Source organism: Cervus elaphus, chromosome 23 (genome assembly GCF_910594005.1).
Source record: "Cervus elaphus chromosome 23, mCerEla1.1, whole genome shotgun sequence".
NCBI lineage: Eukaryota > Metazoa > Chordata > Mammalia > Artiodactyla > Cervidae > Cervus > Cervus elaphus.
Window position 1 is genome coordinate 23,547,586 of NC_057837.1, and position 21,233 is coordinate 23,568,818.

The following is a 21,233-nucleotide window of genomic DNA, read 5'->3' on the forward strand; positions in this document are numbered from 1 at the left end:
CAAAAAATGGGACCTGCAGTTATTGTGGACTACAATTCTGCTGTACCCCCGAAAGAATGGATTGTGCATGCTGAGTCTTAGCATCCTTTGGATGTATAGCAGACGCTTTATTGTTGTTTAGTCGCCAAGCCCTATTCGACTCATTCGCGATCCCATGGACTGTAGTCCGCCAGGCTTTTCTGTCCATAGGATTTCCCAGGCAAGAATACTGGAGCGGGTTGCCATTTCCTTTTGCAGGGGATCTTCGGGATCCAGGGATAGAACCCACGTCTCTTGCGTTGACAGGCGGATTCTTTACCACTGAGCCACCAGACAAGCCCATATCAAACATTACTCCCTGTTAATGTAGAATGTCAGTTCAGTTCAGTTGCTCAGTCGTATCCGACTCTTTGTGACCCCATGGACTGCAGCACGCCAGGGTTCCCTGTCCATCACCAACTCCCGGAGCTTACTCAAACTCCTGTGTGTCGAGTCAGTGAGACCATCCAACTGTCTCATTCTCTGTCGTCCCCTTCTCCTCCGCCTTCAGTCTTTCCCAGCATCAGGGTCTTTTCAAATGAGTTAGCTCTTTGCATCAGGTGGCCAAAGTATTGAAGTTTCAGCTTCAACATAAGTCCTTCCAATGAACACTCAGGACTGATCTCCTTTAGGATGGACTGGTTGGATCTCCTTGCAGTCCAAGGAACTCTTGAGTCTTCTCCAGCACCACAGTTCAAAAGCATCAATTCTTCGGTGCTCAGCTTTCTTTATAGTCCAACTCTCACATCCACACATGACCACTGGAAAAACCATAGCTTTGACTAGATGAACCACCTGCTTTTAAAGTACTTATTAATGTTCTTGAAAAAAATATTATATTTTAGGGCATAAAGAAATCATAGATAGGCTTCATCAAAGTTAAATATTAGTAACAGTTTCTGAACACAATACAAGAAAGCTAGAAATTAAAAATGAAACTAAAAACAACAGCAAAAACTTTTCCACCTGGAAATGAAAAAAAAATTCTGTTAGACAACTCTTGGGTTAAAGAGAAAGTAGGAAAAACACTACAGAATTTCTGAAACATTATGATAATGAAAAGGCTATAAATCGAGAGCATATATTTCTGTTTTAAGAAGCAAGCAGTGATCAGAAAAAAATTCATAGCCCTAAACACCTATATCAAGTAAACATTTTGAATGAAAATAAATGAATTAGATCCAAATTCAGAAATCTAGGAAAAAAGGAACAATAAAGTAAGCTAAGTGAAAGCACAAAAAGATAAAAGATAAGTGCAGAGATTATGTTGAGAGTGAAAACAAAAATAGTACATCAAATCTGTTAACCAAAATTCTGGTCCTTTGGGAAAAAAGTATGGAAGGGACCACTAACTAATTTAATAAAGGAGATTTGATGACAGAAGCAGAGTCAGAGAGAGAGAGAGGGAGAGGGAGAGAGAGGGAAGGAGGGGAAGAGAAGGAGAGAGGAAGAAGGAGAATGAGAGATTGATTTGAAGATGTTACCCTGCTGGCTTTGAAGATGAAAGAGGAGGCCACAAGCCCACAATGCAGGCAGCCTCTAGACACTGGAAAAGCAGGGAATGGATTCTTCCCTGGGGCTTCTAGAAGAAATGCAGCCCTTCTCCTGGGTATTTACCTACAATTCCTGAGTCACATGGTAACCTATGCTTAACCATTTGAGAAGCTGTGCCTGACTATTTTCCAAGGTGGCTGCTCCATTTTACATTTCCACCAGCAGTGTTTTGAGTGTTCCAATTCCTCCACATCTTCACCAATGCTTGCTGTTTTCTGTTTTTTTTTTTTTTTTAACTATATCCATCCTAGTCAGGGGTGAAGTGAATTGTGGCTTTGATTTGCATTTCCCTCATAACTAATGATATTGAGCATCTTTCAAAATGCTTATTGACCATTTGTGTATCTTCTCTGAAGAAATGCCTGTTCTAATTCTTTCCTTGTTTAAAAATTTGTCTCTTTTATTAATAAGTTGAGTTGTAAGAGTTCTTGATGAATTATTGATACAAGTCTTGTTCCTTTGTTTTGAACGTTTTTGCCTGATTGTTCATTTTCCTTGACTTTCTGTGTTGGTATCTGTACATTGGACAAAACAGGCGCCTCTTCCAGTCTTCATGGGCTAGTCTTGTACAGAAGAAAACTCCCATCAGTCAGCCCAGTTAGAGATTCTGAGGGGTCTCTACCAACTCTTTCCCTCTTCAGGGTGAAACAACTTGCTGTTGTTTTTGCCAGCTGAGGGGGTTGCTACGGCATCTGTCAGTCCAAACCATTGTCTCTGTTCTCTGCCAGGCAGCTAGGCTGTGTGCACCTGTCAGAGATCAAGACTGATGCTAGTGCTTTGGGCAGTCCTGGAGAAGTTGGGTCCGTGGACACACAGATGAACTCTTTCCCTCCCTAGAGGGTGCTGACCTCTGGGGTTTCTCCTCTACTCATTCTCTGCTAGGCAGGGGGCAGGTCTGTGGCGTCTGCCAGCCCAAGCCCTTATGTCTGTTTTTCCCCAGGCACCTAAACTGTTCCAGACCTGTCAGAGCTCCAGGACTGGCAAGCAGAGCTAGTCAGGAGTTTGCTGTTGGTCCAGTGGTTAGGACTTGAGGCTTTCACTGTTGTGGGCCTGATTCAGCCCCTGATGGGGGAACTAAGATCCTGCAAGCCTCATGGCCAAAAAAAACCTCCTCAGCTAGTCCTCTGAGGAGGTTGCTTGTAAGAGCTGAGGAGTTGGATGTGTAAGCCAACCCCTTCCTTCCCCTGCATTAAGCAGGGGGTGAGGGGGTCTCTTCCTGATCTCTCTGTGCTGTGCCGGGCGCAGGGACTCCAGCGAGAGGGAGCCCTGAATCTCCCTGCTGACTTCTGTTGCATCTAGTTTTGGGTTCTCCCAGGTGCGGGAGCTTTTCAGTTAGTTTCTGAATTTTTCATAAAGCAACTTTGTCTGTGAACTGCTGATGAATTGGTGTGTTTGTTGGGGAGGAAGTTCTGGGGCTTCCTATGCCACCATCTTGCTGACTTCACTCTCAATTCAGCTCAAAGGACCTCTTTAATGTTTATATAAACCAAGATGAAACTCAAAAAGTTCACTGTTCTTTCCAAAATTCAATTATTTTCTTGAATAAAGACTCTTCAGATTGCTGCATGCTTTTTGGCTAATGTCCAGAAAAAGTAGAGTATGACTGTTTCTGCTAGTCCTGATGCTTTCATGGAGAAGTAGATTTTCAGAGGTTTTCATCCCACCATTCCAGAAGTGCTTCTTCCCTTTGTTATTGAAAAAGCTCTGGAAGATTTGTATCAGATCTGATCTTCCACTAGAAAAAATATATAGTAGGAGCTATATATTAAATTTATTGCAAGCATTGGTTTATGTGATTGTGGGAACTGTTTAGCTAAGTCCACAACTCACAGGGCAGAGTCTCAGGCAGGATGGGCTAGAGTTCTTAGGCATGAACTGAAGCTGCTGTCTACAGATACAATTTCTTCTTCTGGGAAACTTAAGTTCTGCCCTTAAGGCCTTTCAGCTTAATTGAATCAGGCCCACCTGGGTTGTCTATAATAATCTTTCTTGAAGTAAATTGATTATAGACTTAAATCCCATCTACAAATTACCTTCACAGCAACACCTGGATTAGTGTTTGATTGTTTTTATCATATCTCTGGGGAAGCCATGGGAGTGAGTCTCAGAAGGCCACAGGTTTCAAGAACTGTTAATATAAACAAGGCAAGCCAACCATGACTGCCCAAATGAGGTGAAGTATAAAGGTGTAGGAAGCAGTTTGAATCCACGTGCACTGACTGGAAGGAAATTGAAGAGGACTTCTAATAGTTTGGGAAACTTGAAAGCGATGATGGGATGCAGTGCAGAGAACGCAAAGACCACCTGGCTCTGTGACTCAGTACCTCAGAGCTTACCAACCTGTCTGAGCCTCAGTGTTCTCAGTTGTTCTGAAAGGAGAATAGCAATAATAGCAAAACCATGGGTATGAGCTTTAAACGAGAGAAAGTGAAGGAAAATGCTTTATGAACTGTAAAGCATAATGTGAACACCTGAGTTATAGAAAGACTTCATCAAAATTACTAAGTTTCATCACACCAATGATGTAAACACCATTTTACATAACATTATTTAGAATAGTCAAGAAGACTGGAAAAAACTGATAGTGTCTACACATTGATGGCATATATATCCTCCACCCACATGGAAACAGTGGATGTGAGGCCCGTCAGTGAATCGCAGATGCCCCTGAGGTTGGTCTCTAGAGCTGTGATCAGTTTTGACAATTCATTTGTGTATTTTTAGCATTGTTTGCTGCTTCTTGTTTTGGGTCAAAAGAGGCAGTGCTCAGTTTATGGCATTTTGTTTAGTTAAAAACTAAGTAAAGTCCGTGTAGGAAAATATTAAATAAAAAAATTGTTGCAGTGTTAAACACTCAGTGTTTGTTTTTGGGGACTTTGTGTCTGACAGTGTGAGGATGTTTTGGTTTCCATGCCCAGCACTGCATCTGCGTTCACTGCAGAAACATGTTCTGCGCACTCTGATTATTCATTTATCTCAGAGACTTAGAAAGACCTGCTCATTTTCAGGAAATCAACTCCAAAATCAAGGGTGGGGATATGGTGGGAGAAGAATGAGTTGTTGTTGTTCAGTCACTAAGTCATGTCTGACTCTTTGCGACCCTGTAGACTGCAGCATGCCAGGTATCTCTGTTCTCCACTATCTCCCAGAGTTTGCTCAAATTCCTGTCGATTGAGGTGGTCATGCTATCTAACCATCTGATCCTCTGCTGTCCACTTCTCCTTTTGCCTTCAGTCTTTCCCAGCAACAGGGTCTTTTCCAATGAGTCAGCTCGTCACATCACGTGGCCATAGTATTGGAGCTTCAGCAACAGTCCTGCCAATGAATATTCAGGGTTGATTTCCTTTAGGATTGACTGGTTTTATCTCCTTGCTGACCAAGGAACTCTCAAGACCACAGCACCACATTTCGAAGCATCAATTTTTCAGCGTTCACCCTTCTCTATCGTCCAACTCTCACATCTGCATATGACAACTAGAAAAACCATAGCTTTGTCTAGGCAGATTTTTGTCAGCAAAGTGATGTCTCTGCTTTGTAAAATGTTGTCTAGGTTTGTCATAGCTTTGCTTCCAAGGAGAAAGTGTCTTTTAATTTCATGGCTGTAGTCACCATCTGCAGTGATTTTGGAGCCAAAAGAAATAAAGTCTCTCACTTTTCCATTGTTTCCCCATCTATTTGCCATGAAGTGATGGAACCAGATGCCATTATCTTAGTTTTTTGAATGCTGAGTTTCAAGCCAGCTCTTTCAATCTCCTCTTCACCCTCATCAAGAAGCTCTTTAGTTCCTCTTCTTTTTCTGCCATCAGAGTGATGTCATCTGCATTCTAGAGTTGTTGATATTTCTCTCAGCAATCTTGCATCCAGCTTGTGATTCACCCTGCCCGGCATCTCACAAGGTGTGCTCTGCGTATAAGTTAAATGTGTTGTGTCCGACTCTTCGCAGCCCCATGGAATGGAGTCTGCCAGGACCCTCTGTCCATGGGATTTCCCAGGCAAGAAGGCTAGAGTGGGTTTTCATTTCCTTCTCCAGGGAATCTTCCCAACCCAGTTATTGAATCTGCGTATCCTGCTTTGGCAGGTGGGTTCTTTACCGTTGAGCTATCAGGGAAGCCCATGGGTTCATTTATCAGAATTTAAATGGAAATCTCCCTTATTTTGTCTGGTCAAATCCTGTTTTGGGATTATATAAGTACAACCAAAGCAAGAAGAAGCTCCTTTCTGGAATTTTGGGGGAAACTATCTGAGGTCATTTAAAGCACTGAATCCACAGGCCACCCCAAGCCACCAAGAAGCTTAAGGGGAAAAAACAACTAGGTAAACAGAGTCCAACCAAATTCTTATAATTTAGTACTATCAGCTTTAGTAAAATCAAGTAAAAATAGCACATATTTGTTGCCACAGAACCTTTATCTAATACTGTGTGAGACCAAAAAATATTTTTAAGTATATATAAAGATATTAAAGTTGTTTCTTAAGGAAATATCACATATGTTGAAGAACTTAGGCCTCTTTTTTCACAAGACTTTAACAAACTGATCTAATGACTTAAAGTTATGACCTTTTTATAAATGGGTCTCTCAGCTCCACCGGCAACTATGATGTTAATTTAAATAATCACAGCAATTTACTAAAAATCAAAAGGCAGTGTCAGTTCAGTTCAGTTCAGTCGCTCAGTCGTGTCTGATTCTTTGGGACCCCATGGACCCGCAGCACACCAGGCCTCCCTGTCCATCACCAACTCCCAGAGTTTACCCAGACTCATGTCCATTGAGTCGGTGATGCCATCCAACCATCTCATCCTCTGTCATCCCCTTCTCCTCCCGCCTTCAATCTTTCCAAGCATCAGGGTCTTTTCCAATGAGTAAGCACTTCACATCAGGTGGCCAAAGTATCGGAGTTTCAGCTTCAGCATCAGTCCTTCCAATGAACACTCAAGACTGATCTCCTTTAGGATGGACTGGTTGGATCTCCTTGCAGTCCAAGGGACTCTCAAGAGTCTTCTCCAACACCACAGTTCAAAAGCATCAATTCTTCGGTGCTCAGCTTTCTTTATAGTCCAACTTTCACATCCATACATGACTACTGGAAAAACCATAGCCTTGACTAGACGGGCCTTTGTTGGCAAAGTAATGTCTCTGCTTTTTAATATGCTGTCTAGGTTGGTCATAACTTTCCTTCCAAGGAGTAAGCGTCTTTTAATTTCATGGCTGCAGTCACCATCTGCAGTGATTTTGGAGCCCCCAAAAATAAAGTCAGCCACCGTTTCCCCATTTATTTGCCATGAAGTGATGGGACCAGATGCCATGATCTTAGTTTTCTCTATGCTGAGCTTTAAGCCAACTTTTTCACTCTCCTCTTTCACTTTCATCAAGAGGCTCTTTAGTCCTTCTTCACTTTCTGCCATAAGGATGGTGTCATCTGCATATCTGAGGTTATTGATATTTCTCCCAGCAATCTTGATTACAGTTTGTGCTTCATCCAGCCCAGAGTTTCTCATGATGTACACTGCGTATAAGTTAAATAAGCAGGGTGACAATATACAGCCTTGATGTACTCCTTTTCCTATTTGGAACCAGTCTGTTTTTCCGTGTTCAGTTGTAACTGTTGCTTCCTGACCTGCATACAGATTTCTCAAGAGGCAGGTCAGGTGGTCTGGCATTCCCATCTCTTTCAGAATTTTCCACAGTTTATTGTGATCCACACAGTCAGAGGCTTTGGCATAGTCAGTAAACCAGAAATAGATGTTTTTCTGGAACTCTCTTATTTTTTCGATGATCCAGTGGATGTTGGCAATTTGATCTCTGGTTCCTCTGCCTTTTCTAAAACCAGCTTGAACATCTGGAAGTTCACGGTTCATGTATTGCTGAAGCCTGGCTTGGAGAATTTTGAGCATTACTTTACTAGCGTGTGAGATGAGTGTAATTGTGTGGTAGTTCGAGCATTCTTTGGCATTGCCTTTCTTTGGGATTGGAATGAAAACTGACCTTTTCCAGTCCTGTGACCACTGCTGAGTTTTCCAAATTTGTTGGCATATTGAGTGCAGCACTTTCACAGCCTCATCTTTCAGGATTTAAAATAGCTCAACTGGAGTTCCATTACCACCACTAGCTTTGTTTATAGTGATGCTTCCTAAGGCCCACTTGACTTTGAATTCCAGGATGTCTGGCTCTAGGTGAGTGATCACTCCATTGTGATTATCTGGGTCATGAAGATCTTTTTTGTACAGTTCTTCTGTGTATTTTTGCTACCTCTTCTTAATATCTTCTGCTTCTGTTAGGTCCATACCATTTCTGTCCTTTATCGTGCCCATCTTTGCATGAAATGTTCCCTTGGTATCTCTAATTTTCTTGAAGAGATCTCTAGTCTTTCCCATTCTATTGTTTTCCTCTATTTTTTTGCACTGATCACTGAGGAAGGTGTTCTTATCTCTCCTTGCTATTCTTTGGAACTCTGCATTCAAATGGGTATATCTTGCCTTTTCTCCTTTGCTTTTTGCTTCTCTTCTTTTCACAGCTATTTGTAAGGCCTTCTCAGACAGCCATTTTGCCTTGCCTTTTTGCATTTCTTTTTCTTGGGGATGGTCTTGATCCCTGTCTCCTGTACAATGTCACGAACCTCCGTCCATAGTTCATCAGGCACTCTGTCTATCAGATCTAGTCCCTTAGGTCTATTTCTCACTTCCACTGTATAATCATAAGGGATTTGATTTAGGTCATACCTGAATGGTCTAGTGGTTTTCCCTACTTTCTTCAATTTGTGTGCCTTCAGTAAGAACCAAGGACAGTGATCACAACAGCTTTTACTAAAAGAATGAAAGAAATCTCAGTGTCTCACGATGAGAGGTGAAAGATCTCTGCAGATAAAACAGCAATTGTAGCTCAAGTCCATTGCAGAAACTATTTTGTGATACTGAAATAAGGCTGTCTTTCAGGGATCGGTGAACTTTCTCTGAAAAGGGCTACGTAGTAAATTTTTAGGCCTTGTGGGTCATCAGTCTTGGTCACAACTCTACAAACTGCCACTGTGATTTGAATGCAGCCATAGAAAATATGTGAATGAATGGGCATGGCTGTGTTTCAATAAAATTTTATTTACAAAACTCATGTGGTGGCCTGGATTTGACCCTTAGGCTGTGGTTGGCGGACTGCTGCTCTGATCAGCAGTAAGAAGCTGGCTTGTTCTTATATTACAAAACAGAAAAAGGGGGAAGAGGAGAGGTAGGAAGGAGGGGGAAGGAAGCATGTTACAAAAAATATTTAAAATTTGGTGCTTAGCTTAGTGGGAGGGGTTAATTGCTTAAGAGTGTTTTCCAAATGGGGAGCATTCATCAGAAGCACCTGGGAAGCATTTAAGTTATAGATTTTCCACTTTTCCACCTCCAGAGAATGCCATTCAGTAGGTCTAAGGATATTTTTATATTCTCTAGTGAGATCCTTTGATTTAAAAAGTCAAGTGACAATATAAAATGCTGTAGAGAAAATGATAGGAAAATGGAATAATGTAGGTTGACTCTCATAAAATGAAATACGTGGACCATTTGCTCTAAAATTCTGGAGGGTGCATACCCAGCAGGTCTCTCCAGAAGTAGCAGAAGGGATGGGTCAAGAATCACAGAGGAGTGGCTGAGGTTGAGTCCCAGGGGTACCAGGTCCCTCACTCATGCTTTCAGCTTTCATCCTTGAGTTGCCACAGAGCCAGGCCTGAGCCCCGGCTTTGCCATGAACCCTCTTGTGACCTTGGACAAGCCCCTTGGCTTCTCTGGGCCAAGGTTTCCTCTTCTGGGACCCCTCCCCCAGCAGCACGGACAGGATTCCATGAAACACAGACATCTCACAGTGGCTTTGGAGAAATTCTAACCTTTGTCCCTCTCTTATGAAATTAAACTAAATACAAGTGTTTAAGAGTGAGAAAATCACTGACTATGGCATGTTAACAGCCCTTTGGCAGGATTTTTCATAGAATCACAAAAACAGGACTGAACTTCTGAAGGACATTTGGTTTAGATGATGGGGTTTCCGTTTATGAAGGAACTTTCAATAATCACTCAGGAGAACTTGTCAACTCGACTTTTCCAGACACTCCGCCGGCCTTCCGGGCCACTGCACTGTGCCAGGCTGGTTACAGGGCCATGCCAGTCGTGTGTGAGGAGGGGCTGCAGGCTGGGCCGGGGTGAGCAGGGGAGTCGGTAATGCTGGTGTGCGGGACTCCAAAAGGCGCAGCAGGCTTCTGCCCTTCAGAGGGTAACTTTTCTGTTTTTAACATAGCAGTCACATGACTGGAGCTGAATAGAGTGCTGTTTAAGATAGGGAGAGAGGAAGAGATGGGGCGTGAGTTTGAGAGCCGGAGAAGGCTGCACATATGCACGACACACACTATAACCATTGTTTTGTGCTGACGACAGAATTTCTGGAGAGGCCGTGTGCAGTGATCCTGGGGCCTCCAGTCCACAGATGCTAAGAACTCTAGGACTTAAACCTCTCAGCCTTGCCTTCTTCCCACTCTCCTACTTCATTTTTTACATTTATATATTATATGCCTTACCACTTCTTTATTATTACATACAGTTCCTAATCTCTTGCATTTAACCTTAACCACTATTTCCAAAAGTGCTGCATGAAGGATTAATGCTTCAGACCAACTCTGGTCTTTCTGTGAATTAGCAATAACCAATTTTCTGGGACTAATGTGAATTCTGCCCATGAAATTAAATAACCAAAATGAAAATGAATGTCTCTGTTCCGCAGAGAAAATGGAATTTAAGCTCCCTGCTGACCACAGTCAGCTCCCCTGTAATGTAGCATATATGTTCCTAAAAATCCCTGCTCTATGCAAAATTACACAGTAAAAACCACAGAGCTCATGGGAATAATGAGATTGGGGGCACAACACCCAAAAGTGTCATTATTACTGATACGCTGGTGAAAAAGGAGCCTATCAATACAAACAGTAGCACAGTTTTACATACTAAATGGTCAGGAAATACATAAACACTACAATAAATGTGGCACATTATCTTGAAAAACACATGGAGGATGCCTGTGGTCCTGGGTCGTGGGCATCAGAAGGGCTGTGGCTCCTGGGTTGTTGAATGTGAGGGAAGGAGAGTGATGTGAGGTCAGCAGGTCCTGGCCAGTGTGCCCCCCAGCGTGCTGAGCTCACCCTCATCGTGTGAGGGTGTGCCTGGCATGTTCCTACCAGTGCAGTTAATTGGGGTGCAGTCTTCCGTTTTCAGCTGATGTTCCATGAGAACCAGCGTGCACACAGCAGATGTGAAAAGTGCATGATGCTCAAATGATCCCCTGACATCTCTCCCATTAGAACAATTACACATTTTCAAAACAAGTGCTACTCGAGCTTAACTGTGTTTGCTCACCTGGCACAATGACAAGGGAACGCTCTAAAAAGCCTTCTAGCTTTTTAGAAGCCACCAGTGGCATTCCAGTAAAGTTTCAAAAAATGCTGAATGACCCACAGAACTATGGTTGGTAGATTTAAAAAATAGAACTGTGTAACTTTAAAGGGTATTCACTGAAGAGATTTCTTTCTCTGTCCATCTTTCAGTAAGTCAATTTTGTCACGTGTATCATGTCACGTTTCTGTTATTTACTAGTGAATAGTTCACAGGTTGAAGGCAAAGCTCCTGTTTGTGAAAAGATTCAATTTTAGTTTTACTTCTTCAGGATCAGCTACAGACACTCTTAGTACTGAGTATTTAAATTTTGTTTGCAATAAAGAGACACACAATTGAGAGAGAAGCACAGACTCCACCTTGTGAGTCATCAAAGTGCTTTATTTTGTAAAGCCCGGCTCATAACTGGAGTGTACTGTTAGCACTAGAAGATAACAAGGCGAACTTCCTCACTCTGTCCGAAGATTTGATCAACAGGGTGGATGACAGAGACTGTTACAGACAAAAATAAAGCATTTTGTAAACTTCTAAAAGCATACACAGATGGGTCACAAAGGAAACAATTACTCAAATAATGTGTGGGTACCTTCTCTTTACTTCAGGGTCTCACATTTGTAATCCTGGATTAAAGAAACTACAGCCTAACTTCAGAGTACTGAAAGGGACTCGATGCCAGAATGAATGGCGGGGTGGGGGTGGGGGCATATTAAATCACCATTTCAATTAATTTAGACACATGAAATACAGATTTGGACAACCAGATCACAGTGCTGTCAACGTTGTCTGCTGAGGATAAAAATTCTGAGTGAAGTCAGTAGGATGTGGTAGAATGGCCTTGCTCCCCAGATTCCGGCTGCTGTCACCCCGTATTTTCTGAAGTAAACCTATATACCTTGGGCACAGTTGCAGACTTGATAAGCCCTGAAGTAAAGTTACTGGAAGAGGCAGTATGGCGGGACTATTTGTTGAGTTGCAAGTAATTATTAAAAGGTGGATTTTTTTTTTTCTTTCCTGAACCTGCCTACAAAAGTCATCTCACATTTTAAACAAAGAATTTCAAAGGCACAGCTTTAGCACAGTGTATAAGTTGATAACATATTCCTAAGCAAGTCTAATATTTTAGCTTGACGCCTTTCAGAAAATGCCAGGAAGTTGGTAAATATATGATCGATGTTGGAAATCTATAACTTGATTAGACACAGTCAGCACAGTTTAGGGCAATGAACTTACATAACCAGATCTGGGTTAAACATTTTCTTTAAAAATAAAAAAATCATTAGACTGATAAATGTACATCTGGAGGAAAACAACCCTTTTCCTTTTACTGTAAAAGACTGCCTACCTGGTACTTTGAATAAAACATTCACCCCAAAACGTGACTGCAGGATACATTTCAAAATATGACAAACATTATTTCACCTATACTGTAAAATGACTTTACATGTAAACTTCAAAAATCACGTGCTGTACATTAAATTTTTAGATTCAAAAATATCCCTGTTTTCCTAATAATGTAAACAGTAATATTGAGGATTTCAGTTAAAGGGCAAATTTATAACAAAATACCACTGTTCAACAGGAGGATTGAGAGTTCTAAATGCTTTGCTCACCTTCCCACCATGGGAGATGTAGATACCATTGCCCAAAACTATGCACTTTTCAGATAAGCTTTTATTTTTATTTTGTAGCATTAATTCCTGTATTGCAACGAAAGAGTGTTATCAGTGAAGAAGCTCCAGGCAAGAAAAGAGAAGTAAGCAGTTTTCCTGGACATATTTACTGAGGTGAAAATGTACAGAGAGTCACTAGGGGCATCAGCTTCCTGCTGGAGGAGGGGCGTTTGTCCCCGGACACGGGGAGTCCTGACACCCAAACCAGGAGGCACGGGAGATGCCAGCCTCCTCCGTCCAGCGCCCGGGTACAACTATTAAGGAGTGTCAGCGTGCGTGGTAGAAGTGTAACATCTGCAGTAAGTTTTTTTTCCCTCTTAATCACCATCATTATTATTATCATCATTATTATTATCTTCATTATTATTACGAATACTGTCTCACATCTTTCAACTCCAGAAAATAAACTGATCCACAGTTTATCGTGTGGTGCCAACCTGGTTGGTCTGACATGCATTGCCTTCTCCCCCTCCCCCCCTCTTGTGCTCGCTCACTCACTCATTCATTCATTCATTCATTTGTCCACAGCTGTAATCAGAGGTTTGTTGCCCCAAACACACACTAACCAAAGCTGGTCAGTTTCCATTAATCAATCAATTTTTAAGATGCACACACGCACAGACACACACACGTCAGAAATAGCTAGAATGATGCTGGGAAATATCAGGTAGCTATTAAAGCAAGTAGCTCCCAAGTCAGTCATCTTGGCCTGAAGATGTAAACGAGGAGGTGTGCTTCACTGAGTTTGGTGTTCATTTTTCCTGCGCTGAAGCCACCTCTATCCTTCCCATGCTGACGTCCGTCCACAGTTGTGCAGGATGTTACGTCAAGATGTGGCCAATAAAGTCCAAAAAGCGCTTGGAATACTGTTCTGGGTTCACGGTGGAGATCTCTGCACCAGCCTGGGCAGTGTGGGAGAAGAGGAACAGTGATACTGTTAGAATTACTTGATCACACCTACAGCAGCTTCCACTGCAGCTGAATATGAAGCCAGCCATTTTCAAACCTGTGCAGCCTCTCTCGTAACTCAGAATATCTTGGATACGGGTCTGAATAACCAATACTGTTAAGAATCTGGGTGTGATGTAAATCCATGGCTGATTCATGTCAATGTATGGCAAAAACCACTACAATATTGTAAAGTAGTTAGCCTCCAACTAGTAAAAATAAATGGAAAAAAAAAAAAGCATCTGGGTGTGAAAATGAGGCAGAGTCTCAGGAAAAACAGAGGCTGGTGTCACATACACTGTGACTGCTGCCACCAAAATAAAAAAATCCAACCACGTTTGAGATGTTCCCGTCACATGTGGCATCTGTGTGGCCTCCATTCAGAAGCCACGGGGACAACACTTCTGTTTCTCAGGAGAGCAGACGGGAGACACCTTGAGAATGACACAAACGGCAGCGTTTGGCCAAAGGGAAACTCTGGTGACGAGGACACAAGGACCATGTTCATTTTTTAGGACCAAAGTAGCTGGGTGCTCAGGAGTAAGGAGCGGCAGTGGCAGGGGCGGTGTCAGCTGTGACTGCACTTCCCCTGAGGGGCCAGGGTGGTCCTCGCAGCGCAGGCACGGGGTGCCACTGTCCCCCTTCACAGAGGCCTGCCCGGAGCTGGGAAGCCGGCCCCTCGAAGCGGCTCAGCGGGGATTCCTGTGATGAGCACAGTGCAGACCAGAAGACCCTCGGAAGTTACTGGCCAGCTTTCAGAGTTGCAAAGGGCAGGACCAAAGTTTTTACCAAGTCACTGGGTGCTATTTTGATACCCACAGCTCACGGGGAAGCTGTAATTTCCATGCCTGGGCTGGGCCGCTGGGATCTCCACAGAGGAGCCCCAGTTTTGAAGGCAGAGAACGGTTCCCAGCAGCAGGTGGACACAATGTTCCTTTGCAGAGTAATGTCTTGCTCTTGCAGACTGCACCTGATTTTAGGCTGGGTGCCGTATCATGGAGCTGAGCTGGTGACATACAGGGGAGCAGGTGGAGCCGTGTCTGCCCTGGCACATTTCCAGTTTCACCTGGTCTAGAATATCCTACAGGTTTGAGGAAGGGTGGGAACAAACAGAGCCTCTCCCCACTGACCACAAAACCTCCTCAGCAAGGCGTTAGGGCCCTGTCAGCCGCTGAGGGAACTGGGGCGCCAGGGCGTCTCCTCCAGGTCACACGACTGGAGAGGTGAGGCAGGGACGCGGGCCCAGTCCCGTCCCTGCAGTAGGGCCAGGCTCTTCAACCAGAGACGAGCATCGGGGCTACCGGAGCCTTTCAGAGACAACCTCCCCCACCAGCCTCCTGAACTGGACTCGGAATCCGGGCAAGCGGTGGTGCATCTGGCTGGCAGAGACTTTAAAATGGTTCTCAGAAGGCTGCAGTGCACACCCTCGTGTGAGAACTGCCGTGTACCCTCCTCTCTGACAGAGGATTTCCAGCGTGTTCAGTGGGTAGGGTGAGGTCCTGGTCTGGGCACTGCACAAAGCTGGAAGACCGTAACTAGTTGGCAATGTGACTGAAATATTTCTGTGGCAAATGGGATATGGTGTTGGGCTGGTTCCATTGCTGGAATGACAGCCTGTTTGATTTTAAAATAAAGAAAAAGAGCCTTTCATAGATGTTGATGTTCTGGTGGATCTTGGTTGACTCCGCACTGGGGAAGTGTGACGGAGCCAGAGCACAAGTTCATCCCCACGTGCTGGGCTTTGGGCCTTTTCAGCACGCCTGGAAAGCCAAAATGAGGTCCTACAGTGCAGGCACAGTGGAGACTCACAACTGGTGAAGTCCAACCGGCAAAGTGGGCCTCACTGGTTTACTGAGGGGTGGGGCTGGGCCCAGGGAGCAGTCCTCTCTACCCTGCCTAGTGACCTGATCTGGCAAGTTACTCCGTAAATGCTCAGCTCCTTCACCTGATAAGGAGCACACTAGTTATCCTTATCAAGGCTTGTCACAGGATTCCACAAGTTACCATATGCCGGAAACAGTGAGAATTCCAGGCAAGGACAATAAAAGCAAGGGACTCGTATCACTAAACTTTGATCTTGCACTCAAAAACCTTCTGTAATAGAAAAAAATACAGTCCATTGTGCAGAAAGAGATACTGTGTATCTTAGAAGCATCTTAAGCAGAGACTAAATGCTTCAGTTCTAAGCACTTCATATTAAAACAGCTGTCGTCATTCAGCACTTTTGTCTTTGAAGCATTTCTCAAACAAAAAAAGAACTTGTGTAATATTCTCATGATGCATGTGTCTGTTAATAACCCCAGTGGGTAGCAGAAGAGCCGCACAGGGGCTGTGACTTGCCAGGGGCCTTGGGAGCTCTGACTCTGCGTTGGAGTGCAGCCCCTGCAGGGAACCCGAGCCATGGAAGGGACCGGGCAGCTCCTAGGAAAGGAGTGGACCTGCTCTGGCCCCTGCACCACAGGAAGCAGGGAGCAGAGAGGGAAACCAGGCGGAGGTACTTACGCCGTGTTTAACAGTTTTTGCAGCGTGGGCAGCTTTCTTTTTCGCATCGTAATGAGTCAGAATGTCAATAATTGCCATAAAGTACACCTCCTTCCGAGGCGAATCTGTAAAGGGATGAGAGACACGATTGTGGGACAGATGGTGACAACACCTGGGACAGTGTGAACTGCTGCGGGAGGAAGGGCTGAGGGAGTCAGGGTCTGAAAACAAAGGCAGTGGAGGCTGTTAGAAAGTCTTGTGCATCCCCAGGAAACAGCTTAACTTTCTATTCCCAATTCTCTCTCAAATTAAAAAGTAAAAAAGAGAATATAACCCCAGGATATTACCAGCAGAGGTCCAAGGGTGAGACTGTATGTTTTTTATTAATCTGCATTTTCTTTAGTGATTGTATATTACTTTGGTATAAAGAAAAATATTTTTTAAAGAAATACTGTTTAAAACAAGAATTGTCTTGGCCAAAAAGTTCATTCCAGTTTTTCCATGAGATGCTATGGAAAAATCTGAACTAACTTTTTGGCCAACCCAATAGAAGTAATTATGCTTACACTTTCTACTGTTACCTGTAACTGTTCCTAATGCTCATTGGCTCTAGTATCAGAACTGGATAAAGGCATACATCATCTACAATACCCGTCTTCTACATATTTCCACAAATAAGCTGCTGTTTCAGTTATGAACTATTGTTCAAGTATACTTGACTCTAATTTCCTGTGTTGAAGAAACCATTTTGGTGAGCAAAATAAAAAGCAGAACTCAATCTCAACCTGGCTGCTATGCCATGAGATTTTTTTTTTTTAAATGATGACCCACTGAGTAATTTTTATTATTAAAAAAACCCCAGAGGCCTTCGTTTATCTCAAATTTTTTCATGTATAAGTAGCTAACATAGCATGTAATATTCCTATAAATATCCAATCACCCAGATTTTGAGGATTAGAATCAATCTCACTTTCGTGAAGAGAGCCACAGACCCCTTAAAGGGGGAAGAGGAGAGGACAGATACGCAGCAGCAGATCGGAGATGCTCTTCCCACACCTGGGCTAGCCTCAGCTTCCTTTCCCGAGAAGGAAGGATACTTGCCCTACCCGATGTCCACAGGAGGTCTGGCGTGGACCATGTGTGTGGCTAGTTCAGACAGACTTGTGACTTGAGATCCACATAAAAGATGGCTAATAAAGTATTTAAAAATATTTCTTATATACGGTACGGACATTTACACAAGCATATGCACATGGGTGTTGTATGTACACAGCACACTGTCGTGTGGTTTCACCTGTTCCCTTCAACATCCCACAGTTCAAGGATTTCATCACATTACATTTCAAAACCAGAGATTACAGTTACCTTTAATATACTCTGTCCCGAAATCAACTGATTGGGACTCTTGAGAAGGAGTCTTACAGGACGGCATGCTTTTAACTGGGTTGATGATTACCAGTAGATTAACAATGAAAAAAAAAAAATCAAACCAATGGTTAAAAAAAAAAAGTGGATGGTGTCTCCACTTACTTTCATGGCATTTAATTCCATAGACATCAATGTTTGGGTCAAACTCGCCCGGAGCCAGGGGCGGCGAGCTGTTGAGCGTGTTCCCGGGGCTGTCGGGAGGGGTCCCCACAGGGTGGGTGCCGTCGCTCTCCCCCTCCTCCTCCCCGTCCTCCTCACACTCCACCTCCTCCTGCTCGGCTCTCTCCACGTCATGGATCCCCACCAGCAGGCTGTAGTCCATGAGCTTCAACTGGGCAAGAAACTGGAGGGGAGGAAGTGACACGATTATTTATGCCTTAAACACAGCCCCAGATTTAAAGAGAGCAAGCTCACAGAAGTGCAAGTAGAAGGCTGGGACCCCAGAGCGGCAGAGGCGAGAAGAGGACTTCCTGCAAGTGGGCCAGGAGCCTCTGGTACAGGGCAGCCTCCTCCCAGGCAGCTTCTCTGGCTGAGCTGCAGCCTCCCACTCGGGGCTGGCTAAGAGCCAGGACCGCTTCCCTGAACTGCAAGGCTGGAAGCTGAGAGGGATGCGAGCATCACATCGATGAGGACTGCACCAAAGTGCAGAGAGCATGACTGGCAAGGAGGACACACAGGGAAGAAAAGGTTTCTCCCAACAATTAAGACTGGCTAATGGTGAACCCAGGGACCTCCCACGTCGCTGCCAGGGGAGCCTCTTAGATCTGGCTTGTGAAAGCACTTTGAAATGCAGCATACTCAGTGAAGCTGAGTATTAAGCTGTCCATCACGAATAAGCAAAGGCACCAATGTCCCAATCAACCAGCAAATGGCTGTCACTGTTCTGGTGAACAACACCCTCCTTCAGTCCTGCTCGGGGGTGTCCTGATCGGAGCGGGAGCCGGGGAGGCTCCTCCATCACCCCCTCCCATGCCCTTTTATCCAGGAGCTCTCTCTGGCCTGTTCCCCTCGCCCCCTGTGCCCACCCTGGATGCCCTCCAGAGGTGTGGGCACAGCTGGAGATGTTGCCATCTGGCATGTGTGTGTAGTGGGTGCAGGGTGGGTGGGGCTTGGCCGGGCCTGGTCCTGCTCAGCTTGTAGGGTGACAAGGCACAAGCCCCCTTCTCCCCTCCCTGCTTCCTCTGGCCCTTGGAAGGTCCCTGAGAAGTGGCAAGGACTGCATGTTGTCGGGACTTCCCCTTCTGGTCCTCTGGCAAGGGAAGCATTTGATCTTGTCATGCCTTTCGATGGGGTCTCATTTCTCAAAGGGTAGAAACAAAATCTCACGTGGTCCATGGGACCTAGATAGTTTGGTGTCATCACCCCTCAGGCCACCTTGCATCCTGTTCTGGCCTCTGACGAGCTCACTGTGCCCCTTTACCACCCACGAGACTCAGGTCTCAGCTGCAGGGCCCTTGCTCTCGCAAGCCTGTCTCAATTCCTGCCTGGGCACGTGTGCCCTGCACACTCGCCCTGAGGACACCGGGCTTAGCTGCACGCTTGAATTCCATGAACAGAGGAGTCTGGAGGGCCACAGTCCTTTGGATCCAGAATTGGACAACACTGAGTGACTAACACTTTCACTTTTTTTCCTTTCGTTTTATTAAATTATTTGAGAAACTTCTCTATCTTCCCCAAACACTGCATGCCCCCGGGGGCAGGGGCTATGGCAGTTTTTGCCCTTGAAACTGCATAATGATTAATCAGATCATCTCACCTGCCTTCACTAATCAAGGTCGTTTAAGACTCGCAGGTCCTCCAAGGGACATGTAGCCTGAACAATGTTGTCTGGCTGGTTCTTTTTTAGGAACTAGGAATCAGCTCTGTCGCGTTCAAGCCGAGCGGGTTAAGGCTGGATAGACCCGCCGACCCTCCAACTGGGCATGCGTGAGGGTCCTTTCACACGTGCGAGGATGTCCAGCTCCACCCTTGGATCGTGCAGAGGTCAGTAACCTGGTTTACGCCTGCGCCTAACGAGGATTCCCGCACCTTTTCCCAATTTTTGCCCACGCTCCACGCCTCAGACCGCCCTGCCGCTCCGCCGGTAAACACCTCCTCAAGCGAGCCCCTGGCTTGGGGAAGCGGAATGGAGATTTACTCTTCCTGCTTGGCTGCCCTGCGAATAAACCCTCTGCTGGAGACCTCGGCATCTCGGCGTCTGGCTGGCTCCATGTTGGGCACAAACAAACCTGGTTCGGTGACGCCATCGCTGCCCTCCTGACTCCCAGGTAAGTGATGTAGCTACTCGATATTTACTGAACAAGTGAATGGGCTGCCTGCTGCTACTTCCCCTGTCCCCCTTTCTTCTAACTTCCCCTGAGGTTTCTCTAAGAGAAACAACCCCCTAAACCAAATAAAAAGAATAAAGCAACAACAAAAAACCTTCCCATGAAACTGCAAGAGGCAGCACCCATTGGAAGCAAAATGAGGTCATTTACAACATATCTTTGCTCTGCAGAGCAGTCTCTCTGTACATAGAGGTCCGTTTGACTTCCAGATGCATGAGGTACAAATCCACTTTCAAGTATTTTGGAGAGTACAAAAGCGGCTGCCTGTAATTAGTGTGCCAAAGGTCAGGGAGCGGAAGGGTGACAGCCTGGGCTGTACTGCCCCAGGAAGCAGGGTGAGCCTGCAGGCCCACATCTTCCCCTGGCACCTGTGCTACTCACAACCTCAGCTCTGCCCAGAGCTCCTTTCCTGGGTCTCTCTGATCTGTGGTCTGCCCACTGCTTGGTCATTTGTATTCAATAATAAATGTGAAGTTAGGCTCCGGCATCACCCACTAAACTATCAGTGAGATGAAACTGGTAAGTTGTTCTGACATACCCAAGACGGAGGAGGTGAGTTGCAGCCCCAAGTGGGGATTATATAAGAAATGGGGATTATGTAAGTCTTCAAATCTGTGTCTGAGACAAATGGACAAGGACAGCACAGGGGTTAAACATATAGCTTTTGCTGATCAGGGTGACCCATTCAAGTATCAGCTCATCTTAAATAAAACGTAAGTTTTGGAGCCAGGTGGGCAATTAAATCTTAGGTTACTTGCTCCATCTTTTACGGAATTTTTTTTTTTTTATGGAGTATCACTGCTTTACAATGTTAGTTTCTGCTGTATAACATCATGAATCAGCCATATGTATACATATATCTCCTCCCTCTTGAGCCTGCCTCCCTCTCACCCCCCCATGCCACCGACCTGAGCTCCCTGCGCCCTACAGCGGCTTCCCACTAGCTGTCTGTCTTACACATGGTAGTGAATGTATGTCAACGCTACGCTCTCAATTCCTCCCACCCTCTCTATTCCCATCTGTGTCCACAAGTCTGTTCTCTACATCCTCACCTCTACTCCATGAAAAATGGTATTGATGAACCTATTCGCTCTGTGTCTTGATGATGAATTCACTACTCTGAACCTCAGTTATTCTAATTATAAAATGGGACATCCCCACCAAACTCACAGTGGCGGAGAAAGGATTAGAGAGAATGTAGTGGGGGCAATGAAAAGTGCCTTGCATGTAACAGTGGAAGTGGTTTTTATAACTGTCCCTGTTGTTACTGTGGCAAAAGCCTTTTTTCCAAGTATGTAACTTAAACATACAGGTTCAGGTGACATGCGCCAAGAGGGGAGACGTGTTGAACAGCCTGTATTGATGCCCCAGCTCTTACCACAAAACATCATTTAAAAT

General features: G+C 44.7%; 1 protein-coding gene across 1 annotated transcript in view; it reads right to left on the reverse strand.

The window, feature by feature from the left end:
• Positions 1–11,341: 11,341 nt before the first annotated feature.
• The window catches only part of PIP4K2A (phosphatidylinositol-5-phosphate 4-kinase type 2 alpha), a 178,569-nt gene continuing 168,677 nt past the window's right edge, over positions 11,342–21,233 (reverse strand). Inside the window, exons 8-10 of the mRNA XM_043885113.1 lie at positions 17,611–17,851; positions 16,102–16,205; positions 11,342–13,553 (exon numbers count right to left, since the gene is read on the reverse strand). Coding sequence (XP_043741048.1) covers positions 13,473–13,553; positions 16,102–16,205; positions 17,611–17,851 — 426 coding nt within the window. The 3' untranslated portion in view covers positions 11,342–13,472. The remainder of the gene's footprint in view (positions 13,554–16,101; positions 16,206–17,610; positions 17,852–21,233) is intronic.